The 12,899-nt window shown below is 35.9% G+C and overlaps 1 protein-coding gene across 4 annotated transcripts in view; it reads right to left on the bottom strand.

The window, feature by feature from the left end:
- The window catches only part of ATP10D (ATPase phospholipid transporting 10D (putative)), a 109,766-nt gene that overhangs the window by 50,891 nt on the left and 45,976 nt on the right, over window positions 1-12,899 (bottom strand). For all 4 annotated transcript variants that reach the window (XR_009052511.1, XM_057725826.1, XM_057725828.1 and 1 more), the window contains 6 exons: window positions 11,454-11,658; window positions 10,262-10,347; window positions 6,475-6,581; window positions 6,055-6,186; window positions 5,508-5,635; window positions 5,135-5,387 (listed from right to left, as the gene is read on the bottom strand). Coding sequence is in view for 3 of the 4 variants with exons in the window: in XM_057725826.1 (XP_057581809.1) it covers window positions 5,135-5,387; window positions 5,508-5,635; window positions 6,055-6,186; window positions 6,475-6,581; window positions 10,262-10,347; window positions 11,454-11,658 (911 nt within the window). In the remaining variant the exon portion in view is untranslated. The remainder of the gene's footprint in view (window positions 1-5,134; window positions 5,388-5,507; window positions 5,636-6,054; window positions 6,187-6,474; window positions 6,582-10,261; window positions 10,348-11,453; window positions 11,659-12,899) is intronic.

Below are 12,899 nucleotides of genomic sequence, written 5' to 3'. Positions count from 1 at the left end.
AAAATCAAAACAATATGGAAAGAGAACACTGACTTTAATCACACGGCACTTAAAAAGATATTTTTATGTTTCTGTGTCTGTCTCCCACATTGGACCATGAGTTTCTCAACAAACAAGCCTGTTTCTTATTTTGACAACAATAATTACGACAACACCAGCAGCTAATACTTGTAAAGAATTTATTCTGTGCCATGCTCTAAGTGCCTTTTCATGATTTATCTTCTCTTATCCTCTTAACCACCTCATGAAGTTACTATTACTGATCCTTTTTATTGTGGCCCAGAGAAATTATACAGCTTGCCCAGGGTCACACAGCTTGCAGTCAGTGAAGATGGGAATCAGACTCAGGAGGCTTGATTCCAAAATCCTTGTTCTTGGAAATTACTAAATGCTGCCACCATGTACATCAGATTCCCAAACTGCATCATAAAAAAAAAAAAAAAAAAACGTGCAGACACACCCAAACTGTGCAGACACACTCAAATTGAGGGACAGCCTACAAAATTCCTAAATAGTGCCCCTCAGAACTCTTAGGGTCATCCCAAAAAAGGAAAGGCGAAGAAACTGTCAAATGTAGAGGCACCAAAATGATGACTAAGTGTTACGTGGTTTTCTGGATGGGATCCTGGGACAGAAAAAAGACCTTTGGTAAAAACTAAGGAAATCCCAATAAAGTATGGATTTCAGTTAATGACGAGGTATCGACATGGGTTCATTACTTATGACAAGGTAGCTTGAGACTAATATGAGATGTTAAGACAAGGGAAACTGGCCAAGGGAGCATACTGGAACTCTCAATAATATCTTTATAACTTTTCTGTAAATCTAAAACTATCCTAAATTAAAAAGTTTCTTATTAAAAAACTCTGCCTCTTTCAGTACTATTTTAAAGGAGATAAAAAATTTTAATATGCATATAAGTCACCTGGGGATATTGTTAAATGAAGATTTTAATTGAAGCTTTAAAGACAGGCCTGAGACTCTGCATTTCTAATACACACCTGGGTGTTGATGATGCTTACAGTCAATGGACCAAATTTATAAGTCGCAAGGTTTTAAAACACTAAATGGTGTCATCAGATGTGTTCAGTTCAACTGCATAAAGGTAAGGGGTTATTTCCCAGCAGCAACATTTTAAATGGAAATATCTGCTACGCAATTCTTTTGCCAGAAAATCCCGAAAGTGTAACTCATTTTCATCCCCGTGAAAATAATGTCTCAGGGTTAAGTTCTGGGGAGAACTAGCCCCTACCATTACCACCTTCAGCACTGAGAGAGAGAGACGGAGAGAGAGGGAAAGAGAAAAAACACATAGTTGCATGCGTGTTTGTGTACACATGCTTGTTTTTAAACCGTTACAGACAAGAGACCAGGAGCTCTGGATGTATCTATGGTAGAGAAGCGTTCAGAGGCAAAGTCAGCACCTCCTAGAGCTGGTGTAACACTCCATGGCTCTCAAACAGGTATCTCATCAGTTACAGTTCAGTCAGGATGCCATTTGATTCTCAGTCACTCAGTATCTTCTCTGCACAAGGGACCACAGAAGAGAAGTACTCATTGGGCAGGAGTGCGTATATTCAGGGACTGGGGTGGGAGAGGGCTGATATTAGCCCTCTAGCCCTCTTAGATGCTACAAGTACAAAGTTTAAAACCCCACAAATACAAAAAATAATGTAGTGTTTTCCACCGTATATTTTGTGAAACATTACTGCTGTAAGATACTTCTCAAAAATAGGGATCTACAGTCAGATAATTTTGGAAAATACTAATCTCACAAATGGACATACGGGTTTAGCTACAGTGCTGTTCACTGCAGCACTGTTTACTGCAGCAGATGACTGCTGACAACCAAAACTAATGGTTGATTAATTACATACATTTTGGCAATTATTACAATGTAATACAGCATAACCATTAAAAAAAATGAGGAGAGAATGGAAAGGCGATCATGATGAAGCTTTAAGAAAAATGGTTATAAAAGTCAAAGCACACTGTCATGCCATTTTGTTTAAAAAAACATATATATTAATGTTTACAGGAAAAGAGACTCAAAAGAAATGAACTAAAATGTTAACAGTGGTCCACTCAGTTGGGTAGGAGTTATTGATGGCTTTAAAACCTTCCTCTGTTGGCTTATCTGAAATTTTCTAAAATATTGCTTTTGTAATAAAAATGCAATAAAGATGAAACAATGTAGAATATTATCATATCCAATATGATAAGCTTTTTATATTGTATAGTGATTATATGATAAATACTCAATATTTTATCCTTCATACTCACAGGTAATAACAAAAGCTGGCTTAAAAATATATGTACCTAAAAAAAAAAAAAATACACGTACCTAAGAGAATATATAGTATATTATTTAAATTTTGGGCAGGGTGGATGTCTAAGTTGAACACGACTGGCAGAAATCATGTTTGTAGTCTTAATAACAGTCATAATAATTGACAAGACTGATTTAATAAAAATATAAAACTTCTCACAAGAAGCGACACCCTACGCCAAGTTAGGAGGCTGCGGTAGACAGAATTCTAAGATGGCCCCCAAGACTCCTGCCCCACACCTGGGTACACACCTTGTATGATGGCACCTCACTTCTGTGATTGAATTATGTTACATGACAAAGGTAGGGGGATTTGGCAGCTATGATCAAGCCTCTAGCCAGTTTAATCTGAGTTAATGGAAGAGAAGACTTTCCTAGATTGGTACGACCTCAGAAGGCAAAAAGAGGTGCCATGACCTTCCTGAAATCAGAGAGATTCAAAGCTAGAGATTCGGTTGCTGGCCTTGAAGAAGTGACCTGCCATGCTGTGGAGAGGCCAAGTGGCAAAGGAGTGGTGGGAAACCTCTATGAGCTCAGAATGGCTCCAGACTGACAGCCAGCAAGGAAGCAGGGACCTTAGTCCTACAACCTCAAGACTCTGACAACTCCAAAACCAGGGAACCAATAAGAGGACCCTGAGTCTCAGATAAGATCACAGCCCCAGCCAGCACCTAGATTTCAGCCAGGTGAGAGACTCAGAGAGGACACAGCTACCTGCTCCCAGACTCCTGACCCACAGAAGCTGTGAGATAGTAGGTTTATGTTATTTGAAGCCATCAAATTTGTGGTAATTTGTTATGTGGCAATAGAAAACTAATACAGTGATAAATGATGAACCAGGAAAGTATTAATATTTGCCACATAGGAGAAAAGGATAATATCAGGGTTGATATTCAAATTATTTAAAAACTGGTTCCATACAAACGCACAAATGAAACTGGCCACAGACAACCTAGACTGGGGCATACAAGCTGAATATTAGCCCTGCCTTAATAGGTAAAACCCTCCTACAGACTCCTAAGAATAAGAAAAACTTATTTGTAAAACAGGAAGACATAATCACTTCACCAAGGAAATGCAAATGGCCAAAAACATAAAAGTTAAACAGTTAAACATCTCATTACTAAAAAGAGAAAAATTAAGACAATGGAGTGCTGTGTCTACAAAACTCACAAATTAAAAATAACTTCACACCATTATGACTGGGTGTGAAAAATAGGTATTATTTTTCTAGGATGTGAGAACATAAATTAGCACAATATTTTAGAGATAAATTTTGTAGGATCTATAAAAATGTTATATGTGCATACCTCTGTATCCAGCAATACCAATTCTAGACACTTATCTTATAAAAATAATTGGACAAATATGTACGTAGAGAAATGCGTATTGCATGATGAATTTTATTTTGTATATCATAATTTTTAATCTTGTCTATCTTCTTGCCTTAAATACTAAGCTATATGAGATCAGGGACTCATGCCACATATTAGGAGCTCACAAAATATTTGCTGAATGAATAAGTAATGTTAATTGCAAGTACTGTTATAATAGCAAACTAAGCTTGACCACATACAATGAAATACCATGTATTTAATGTTAAGTCATGAACTGACTTGGAAAAAGTCAGTCCATGAGATCTTGAGGAATAAAAAGAAGCAAACTGCAAAGCAATATTTTTTAACATGTTATAACTTAAAAAAGGGAAAATGTGCAAATATTTGCTTTTGCATATATAGGAATATGCATGGGACTTTTTAGGTGGCGCAGTGGCTAAGAATCCACCTACCAGTGCAGGGAACATGGGTTCGATCCCTGCTCGGGAAGGATCCCACATGCAGAGGAGCAACTAAGCCCGTGCACTACAACTACTGACCCTGTACTCTAGAGCCTGTGAGCCACAACTACTGAGCTTGCGTGCCGCAGCTACTGAAGCCCATGAGCCTAGAGACTGTGCTCCACAAACAAGAGTAGCCACCACAATGAGGAGGCTGCGCACCGCAATGAAGAGTAGCTCCCCACTCACCGTAACTAGGGAAAGCCTGTGTGCAGTATCAAAGACCCAACACAGCCAGTAAATAAATAAATAAATAAATTTATTTTTTAAAAAAAACGGAATATGCATAAAGAAATGGATGGTTATATATTCATCAAATTATTAATGGTGGTTAACCTTTAGGTTAATTTGTTTTGTGTATGTCTCAGAATTATTCATAGGAGTACACTTACTTTCATAAATAATAAAATTAATGAAGTTCAGTTCTTTAAAGAAAACTTGCAATTTATATATTTACTTCCTTAGCCTCAGAAATTCAGCTCATCTTATTTCTTTTTAATCTAGGTATTCTTAGCCAAGGATCAATGAATAACTATGGGCTGAATGATGGGGTATGGGGAAACTGTTGTCCCTTTGGAATTATTTTCAAAATATTTTTTAGGGAGATGGTCCACAGTTTCATTCGATTCTCAAAAATATCTATAAAGCAATATTACTGTCACCAAATCCAACCCCCAACCTTCTATAACTACTGGTAATTTACTTTCCTTTTAGAGAAACCATGACAAAAAAAAAAAAAAGAAGAAAAACCATGTAAGTAGACTCTTTGACTTTGTCCCACTAGCTCTTGACCTACCAACTTTTGACCTACTAACTTTTAGAGGGACAACAATAAAACAATGCGCATTTGGAGGAGTTAAGTACCCAATGATTAAATATAGCACTTCTGTGCCAGAATTACCAAACCATTAAGCGGGTGCAAAAACAACCAATCTTAAGGTTGGTTTTCATTGAAACCCAACACTCACCATTTTCTTCATGGCAGTAATCAAAGCCTGCCACACTACATCTTCGAAAAACCATCTTATTCTCAGTGAGGGTTCCTGTTTTATCAGAAAAGAGATACTGAATCTGTCCAAGATCCTCAGTGATGTTCAGGGCCCGACACTGAATAGTAGAATCCATTTTCTCATTGTAGAAATCCACATCGCTTTGAATAAAATAGATTTGTCCAAGCTTCACAATTTCAATGGAAACATAGAGAGAAATGGGAATCAAGACCTAAGAAGAACCAAACAATTTAAAAAATGTTAAAGGGGTAAAAGAAAGGATGAAAAACCACATAGAGCTGGATAAGTAGCAAAGATCTTAAAATTCTATGATGAGTTCAATAGAAATTACCTGCAACAAAATGATCATGGTCCAAAACATATAGAATCCTGCCAACACTGGTGATATGACATGTCCATCAGGCTCAGGGATATTAAAAAAGGGTATGTTTTCATATCTGCTCAACCAGATTCCATGACCTTTCAAAAAATGCACAGACATCAAAAGGATGCTATGTATATATTATGCAAATATAGAACTTTATTCCTAAAGAAAGAGAGATGAGAGTATTTATTTTGGTTGAACACCCACTATTTTTGTTAAGAAACAAATTCAAATTCAAAAGGCTACACATTCTCCTGTCTCTCTCTCTCTCACTCTTTACATCTCTTCCCAGGCCCCTTTAGTACTGTGGCCATGTGTAACTGGATATAATCAAGACTAATGCTTTTCAGGTTAGAGAATGAGAAAGCTGAAGATGTGAAGAAAACAATTATTGGCAAATAAAACATCCCTCACAGAAGTCAAATTAAACTCATAAATTTCATTTTGAAAATAAAATACTTTTAAATGAATATCTTGCTGAAAAGATGTCAGCAAATAATCAAATTCTACCTACCCAATGCACCAGTTAAACACATTATAACCAAAAGTAGGACACACCAGAGGACATCTGTATTTGCTCTTCTTTCTAACTTGCTGCGCTTATACCTTGGTCCGCTGTTGTTTAGCATTGCTTTGGTTTCATGGCCTATGTGGGTAACACAATATGTCAGAAAATGTGCAAATTAAAGCCATGTAGCAAATATCACATTTTTATATCTCTCTGGCAGACAACGTAATGAAAAGTAGTTATGTGATACACTTTGTTAATTTAGTTTGGTTTTGTGATTCATTTAGAAAAACAGAGACCAATATTAAGGTTTCAAGACAAAATTTCCTTTCGTTTTCTAGAAACTGCATTTTTGAGTAAATGAAAAATGTTAACTTGCAGAAAAGCACAGAGAGATGATGGTGAAAAGTCATAAGTGTAACCTACCTGCATAAACCACAATGCCCATGACAGACTCTGTGTTTCTAATGGTGCATCCTCTAAGTAATAAATTCTCTTTACTGAGACCCACGCGTTCTTTGTTGGAATGTTCTCTGTAAGAAAGACAGCATATAGATTTACATTTAAATAGCAAACATGGGAATGTAAAAATAAAAATCATGATTTTTGAGTTTCTTGATTAGAGTATGAAGTTAGGCAGTTTACCGGAAAAGTTTCAAATCTCTGATACATTTGCTTCTGTTATTTCAGAGTTACCCACTTTAGCTGGGAAAGAAGACAGAACGGGTTTCTAACACTGTTTTCTATCATTCATTGTTTGTCAACTTCTAGTATTGATACTACAAAAACTAGAAAATATTCCAAATAAGGAAACTATTTCCTCTAGTAGAAACTATTTTGGGGTAACTTAATAGCTGATGAGGGAAAAGTTCCTGATGGAATTAGAAAATTACCAATTTTGACATGGTGAAATTGAGGATTATTCTTAGGTGATAACAGTGGCTGCTAAAATCATTAGATGGAAGGCTGGTGGCGAACTTCACCATGAAAGGATAAGGCTGACAACACCAAGCTTAACATAACCACCAATGAGACATGGAGACGTCACAGGCCTCCAGCCTCCAGAAGTTCAAGGCCAGAAACTGCTCATCTCCCTGGGAATCTAATCAAGCCTCTATGAAGGCAAATCAGACTGGGGTCTGTGGCATCAGGGGACCTTTGAAGCCTTTGAAACTGTATGCAATATCTCCCTGTGTGTGCCTATGTATGTAAATACACATACATTTGTCATTTTCTAGGAAGCAAATTTCTTTCATCAGATTCTGAAAGTTCCTCTGGACAGTTTTCAGGGAATAAGGCCAGAAAAACATGTTAATCACCAACGCAAAGGTGCAGCCAGCCAAATCTACCAAATCTGTAGTGGTAACCTCTGCGGGCAAAACGACCTGGTCTGTTCAACACATGAGTAGAATGAGGAGGGGGACGAAAGGAGCAGTGTGGGTACTCACCACAGGAAGGATGCAACCAGCTCCATTTAGAATGTGGTACATTCTACAAGCTAAGTGATCCCATTTCTTGGGAGGGGAAGTTTAGAGACATATCAACCAAAGGCAATGTGTAGCCCTTTGCTTTGATCCTTCCACTACGTTCTAAACTTCATTCCATGATAACTCTTACTCTAAAAGTTTAAACAACTTGATTGAGGAATAGCTAACAAGAATCATATCCATAGACTGTACATACTTAAAGTTGATGTTTTGACATGTTTCCTCTGTGCAACCATCGCTACAATCAGGAAAATGAACATACCATCACTCCCCAAAGCTTCCTTATGTCTTTCTGCAATCTTTCCTTCTTACCCTCTCCCTCCCAGGCAGCCATTAATCTGCTTTCTATCACTATAAATTAGCTTTCTTTCTTGACAGACTATATAAATCACATCATATAGGACATATTCTTTTTTGTCTGCCTTCTTTCACTCAATGTTATTTTGAGATGCATCTATGTTGTTGCTTGTATCACGGTAAACTCCTCTTTGCTGCACAGTAGTATTCACTGTATGGATATGCCATTTATTTATCCATTTACCTGTGGACAGACATTTGGGTTGTTTCTAGTTTGGGGCTATTGCAAATAAAGCTGCTTTGAACATCTGTGTATAGGTTAGTATATGGATAAATGTTTTCTCTCGGGTAACTACTCAGGAGTGGAGTAAACAGATCATACAGTAGGTGTGTACTTAACGTTTTAGGAAATTTCCAAACTATTTTCTAAAGTGGTTGTAGCCTTTTCCATTCCTACCAGCAACATATGAGCGTTCCAGTTTCTCTACATCCTTGTGAAGAATGGTATAGCTGGTCCTTTCAATTCAGCGGTTGTAGCTCTGTGGTTTTAACTTGCATCTTTTCACACAGATGTTTGTCATCCATGTATCTTCTTTGGTGAAGTGTCTGTTCAATTTTTTTGTCATTTAAAAACTGTACTATTCAATTGCTCCTGAGTTTTGAGATGTCTTTCTATACTCTGAATACAAGTCCTATATGAGATACATACATAGCAAATATTTCCTTCTAGTCTGTGACTTCTGTTTTCATTCACTTAGCAGTGTCATTTGAAGAGGAAGTTTCTAATTTTTATGAAGTTCTTTTATTTAATTATTTTTGTCCTTTTACAGATTGTGCTTTTGGTGTTTTATCTAAGAAATCTTTGCCTAACACAAGGTACCAAAGATTTCCCCTATGTTTTCTTCTAGGAGTTTTATAATATCAGGTTTACATTTAAGTATAGGATCCATTTTTAGTTAATCGTTTTAAGTGGTGAGAGGTCAGGATTGAAGTTTATTTTTGGTAATATAGGTGTCTAATTGCTGCAGCATCATTTGTTGAAATAACTATCCTTCTCCGCTAAAGTGCCTTTGCATCTTTGTCAAAATTCAGCTGCCCATAAATGTCTGGATCAATTTCTGGAGTCTAATCTCTTCCACTGACCTACTGGTCTATCTTTATGCCAAAACAAAACCTGGTGTGTTGACCCTCCAAATCTGTCCTTCTTTCTCAAAATTGCTTTAGTTAAATAGTTCTTTTTCCACATAAATTTTAGAATAAACTTGCCAATTTCTAAAAAAAAAACAAAAACAAACCCCCCTAAAACAAAAACAAACAAAAAACCTTGCTGGGATTTCAGCTGGGATTACACTGATTCTACAGATCAATTTGGGAAAAAAACTGACGTCCTCACAATACTGAGCCTTTCAATGCATGAACAACATACGTCTCTCCATTTAGTTACGTCTTTAGTTTATCTCAACAGTGTTCAGTGGTTTTCAATATGCAGGTCCTTCATATCTTTTGTCAGATTTATTCTTAAGTATTTCATGTTTTCTGATGCTATTATAAGTTGATTTTTTAAAAATTTCAATATCTGATTGTTCATTACTAGTGCATAGAAATACAATTTTTGTATATTGATCTTGTTTCCTACAACACTGATAAACTCTGTTATTAATTCTAGTAGCTTTTTTGTAGATTTCATGAGGGATATTAATTTTCCTCTAAATGTCTTTGCATTCTTTTGGTATCACAGTAATGGTATAAAGATAACTCTGGTCTCAAAAAAATGAGTTCAGAACTTTTTTCTTCTCTGCCATTTTCTCACAAGATCACCACTGTGAAGTAGGTCTAATCGACTCCTCTTTAAAGTCAGGAAGGATAAAAAGAGTAAGAAACTTGGCTCAAAAATTAAAGCACTTAAGTGGCGGAAGCGAGCCTGAATCAGGTAAGACCCTAAATTCTAGCTGCCCTCGGAAAGAGATGTAGACGCCATAGGAAGCCTCCAGAATGAACACTATTATGGATTCTCATACTTTTTCTTAGATGTGTTTCAAAATCATTGGCTAACTTTAACCAACTGAATTGTTCACCTGCTCTAATTCTAACAGGATAGAAGGACACCATCCTATCGTGTCACTTAGGCTGCCGTGTCTGTCCAAACACTTCCTTCCAAATACCTAACGTGACTTGGGCTTAACATGGAGCTCAAGTACCACTGAAAGAGATCCTAGGATTATTTTAAGAACAAGGTTTAGTTGTTGTTTTAAAACACATATAGGTAAACATTTATGAAATAAATAAAACAAGCCAAATTTATAGGTGGCTTAACTTACAGCTTTAGCAATTTAACTCAGGCATAAGTACGCACAAGTTTTTTTGAGTTAAATATAACTGCAACATACAATTCCACTCACACCCACAAAGATAAGTCATGTATCACTCACAGGAAGCCTCGGAATCTGTTGAGGTCATTGTTTGGACTTTCACATTCTATCCTACTGGAGAATTTTTCAGGATCAACTTCAGAGTCCTAAAAACATATTTTAAAAATCACCAAACAAAAATTCAAGGTTAAATCTTGTGATTTAAGTGTTTATCCTTTCACCAGCTGTTAAGATAAGATGAAGGCATTCTTATCATAAAATTTATGTCAAAAGTTGCCCAAGTGAAGGAAAGTATAGGCATAATTATGAATGAATAAGTGAGATCAGAATGGTGCTATAGCATTAATAAATATCTTCAGATGATGATAATGTCTGACTCATACACTGGAATCCATGCAGGACTCCCTGCAGGATAGCTTCTCCTCCTACAGTGCACACTCGTTTAAGTGGAAGACACTGAAAAGCTGAAAATACTTTTGTTGTTGTTTAACCACAGTTTCAGAGATTAAGTGTGTATTTATATATACATACATATACATGTATATATATATATGAGTACTCTGAGCATGTATGCATTTGATCTCAGCAAATTTTATTTAAAAAATTAAAATATGCTAGATATCAATATCTTACAAAATTCTCTCATAGATCAAATATCATCATTTCCATTTTAAGATAAAGAAACTGAGGTATAAAGTGGCTACGTAACACGGTAATTAAATGGCAGAGCTGGGATTCATTCAAACCCGTGTTAATATAACTTCAAAGTGCCTATTTCCCTCACCACAGCATGGTGAAGGGTCAGAGCTCTGTGGCATGAAAAGCTGCAAATGTCTTAAAAGGCCTTGGTATGTAATTACAGACTTTAGGAACAATGACCAATTGCTATCTCCAGCTTCAATAAGACATAACATATAAAAATCTAAGCTTAAGAAAAATAAATTAGAAGTTAATTATTTCTATTGCAAAATAATTTTCAAAATTGCAAAATCTGTTAGGTTTCTTAAATTCAATTCCCAAAAATACATGATTGTCAGACTGAAATGTCTGAACTCCAAAGTCATTATATCCTGTTATCTATAAAATATAGCACATTGCTATTGATACGTGGAACTGGATTAAGCTCTCTAGAATTCCATTTTGTAAAGTAAAAGTGAATTTTAAAAATCTCTTGTCTGAACATGTGAAAATGAGCTCAGTCATCTTCTGAAAAGAAAATGTTAATATCACCAACGGAGAACACATTATTTACCTGCTCTGAATATCCCCGAACCACCTGCCTCTGTTTTAAATTGCTCTCTCCATCAAGACCAGAAGTCTCAATGTGACAGATTCCATCTGGATCAGTGGAAAAGAGTAAAACCATATCTGCAGGAATGACCTCGTTACAGGAAAGGCGAATAAAGTCTCCAACAGTAACATCCTTCCAGCATCTGTCGACATACTTTTTCTCTTTCCTAAGAGTGAAGAAAAAAAAAAATTTTAAAGAATCTCAAGCCAAAACACACATAACAGTTTTTTTTTTTTTATTTCAGCATCCAATTTAAAGTATTAGGGTGAATTTTAATCTGTTAAATGCTAAAAGGGGAAGCCAGAGAATTGGTAAAACAAATTTCACAACTTGCTTTTCCTGAAAATTTAGTTACTAAGCTGCCAAAACATATTTTTTCAGTTCTTTTCTCCTGTGAGATTTTGAACCACTATGCTATTTGAGTAATTCTTGAATAAAATTAAAATGAACATTGGTATCAAGGACCCAAAAGGGCACAAGACACATTATCTGCTCTCAGAGAGCTTCCTATCTGGCAGATAGGGTGGATAAATTAAAGAAAACCCAAAAGAAACGAAATATATACCCAGACACAACATTATACCACCAGATTAACTCCCCTAATTATCATTTAATTGAAATACTGGTTAAAGCAGTCCTGAGTTAGCTGCAGCTGATCTCTAGAAAGGAGAATGGCAAATTTTAACTCTTTTCAAAGGTGTAGTTTTCTTATCCTATATATTCAATTCTTCTTAAAGGAAAGGTACATCAATTGAGGTTGACTTGCCATAAATGTCCTGCTTTATGTTAAGTTTTTGCCAAACTTCTCATGCCTTTTCATACCAATGGCACGAATTAAGCTCCACAAAGCATTTTCCTTACAGTAGAACTAGGACATTTGTATCACAGACTATTATATAACTAGCTAAGCATCATTTCACATACAATGCTGCCAACAAATGTTAGGAAGGTCTGTCTCATTCCCCTTTCACCTCCCAAATATCTGTAAAGAACTGGTATTTGTCATAAAAATGCACTTATTTTATAAGTAAAGATTTATTTTCTATTATATTTATGGAGCTCAATATTCAAATTCATTGTCAAGCCTGGGAGATAGTTATAGTTGAGGCTATATGACCTATATATTAAAAATGAATGCATCACATTAAATACAAAGGCCACCTTAAACCAATATTTGTATAACCTCTGCTATACAGAATTACTTAGTTATTTCAAGAAATATTTAGCTCAACGGGCTACCTAAGAAGAACATTTTCAGGACATATTCTTCCCAAATATCTTACGTACCAGGTTGAATCCAACTAAAAGAATTCCTTAATTACCTAAAGAGTTTGTTTATCAAGAAAGGTAAATCAATGGTTTAACAATTTTTTTCTAGTGTTTGGATACACCAGTTTACTCTTCCAT

This window comes from Hippopotamus amphibius, chromosome 3 (assembly GCF_030028045.1).
Source record: "Hippopotamus amphibius kiboko isolate mHipAmp2 chromosome 3, mHipAmp2.hap2, whole genome shotgun sequence".
NCBI lineage: Eukaryota > Metazoa > Chordata > Mammalia > Artiodactyla > Hippopotamidae > Hippopotamus > Hippopotamus amphibius.
This window is presented reverse-complemented; position numbering and strand designations above follow the sequence as displayed.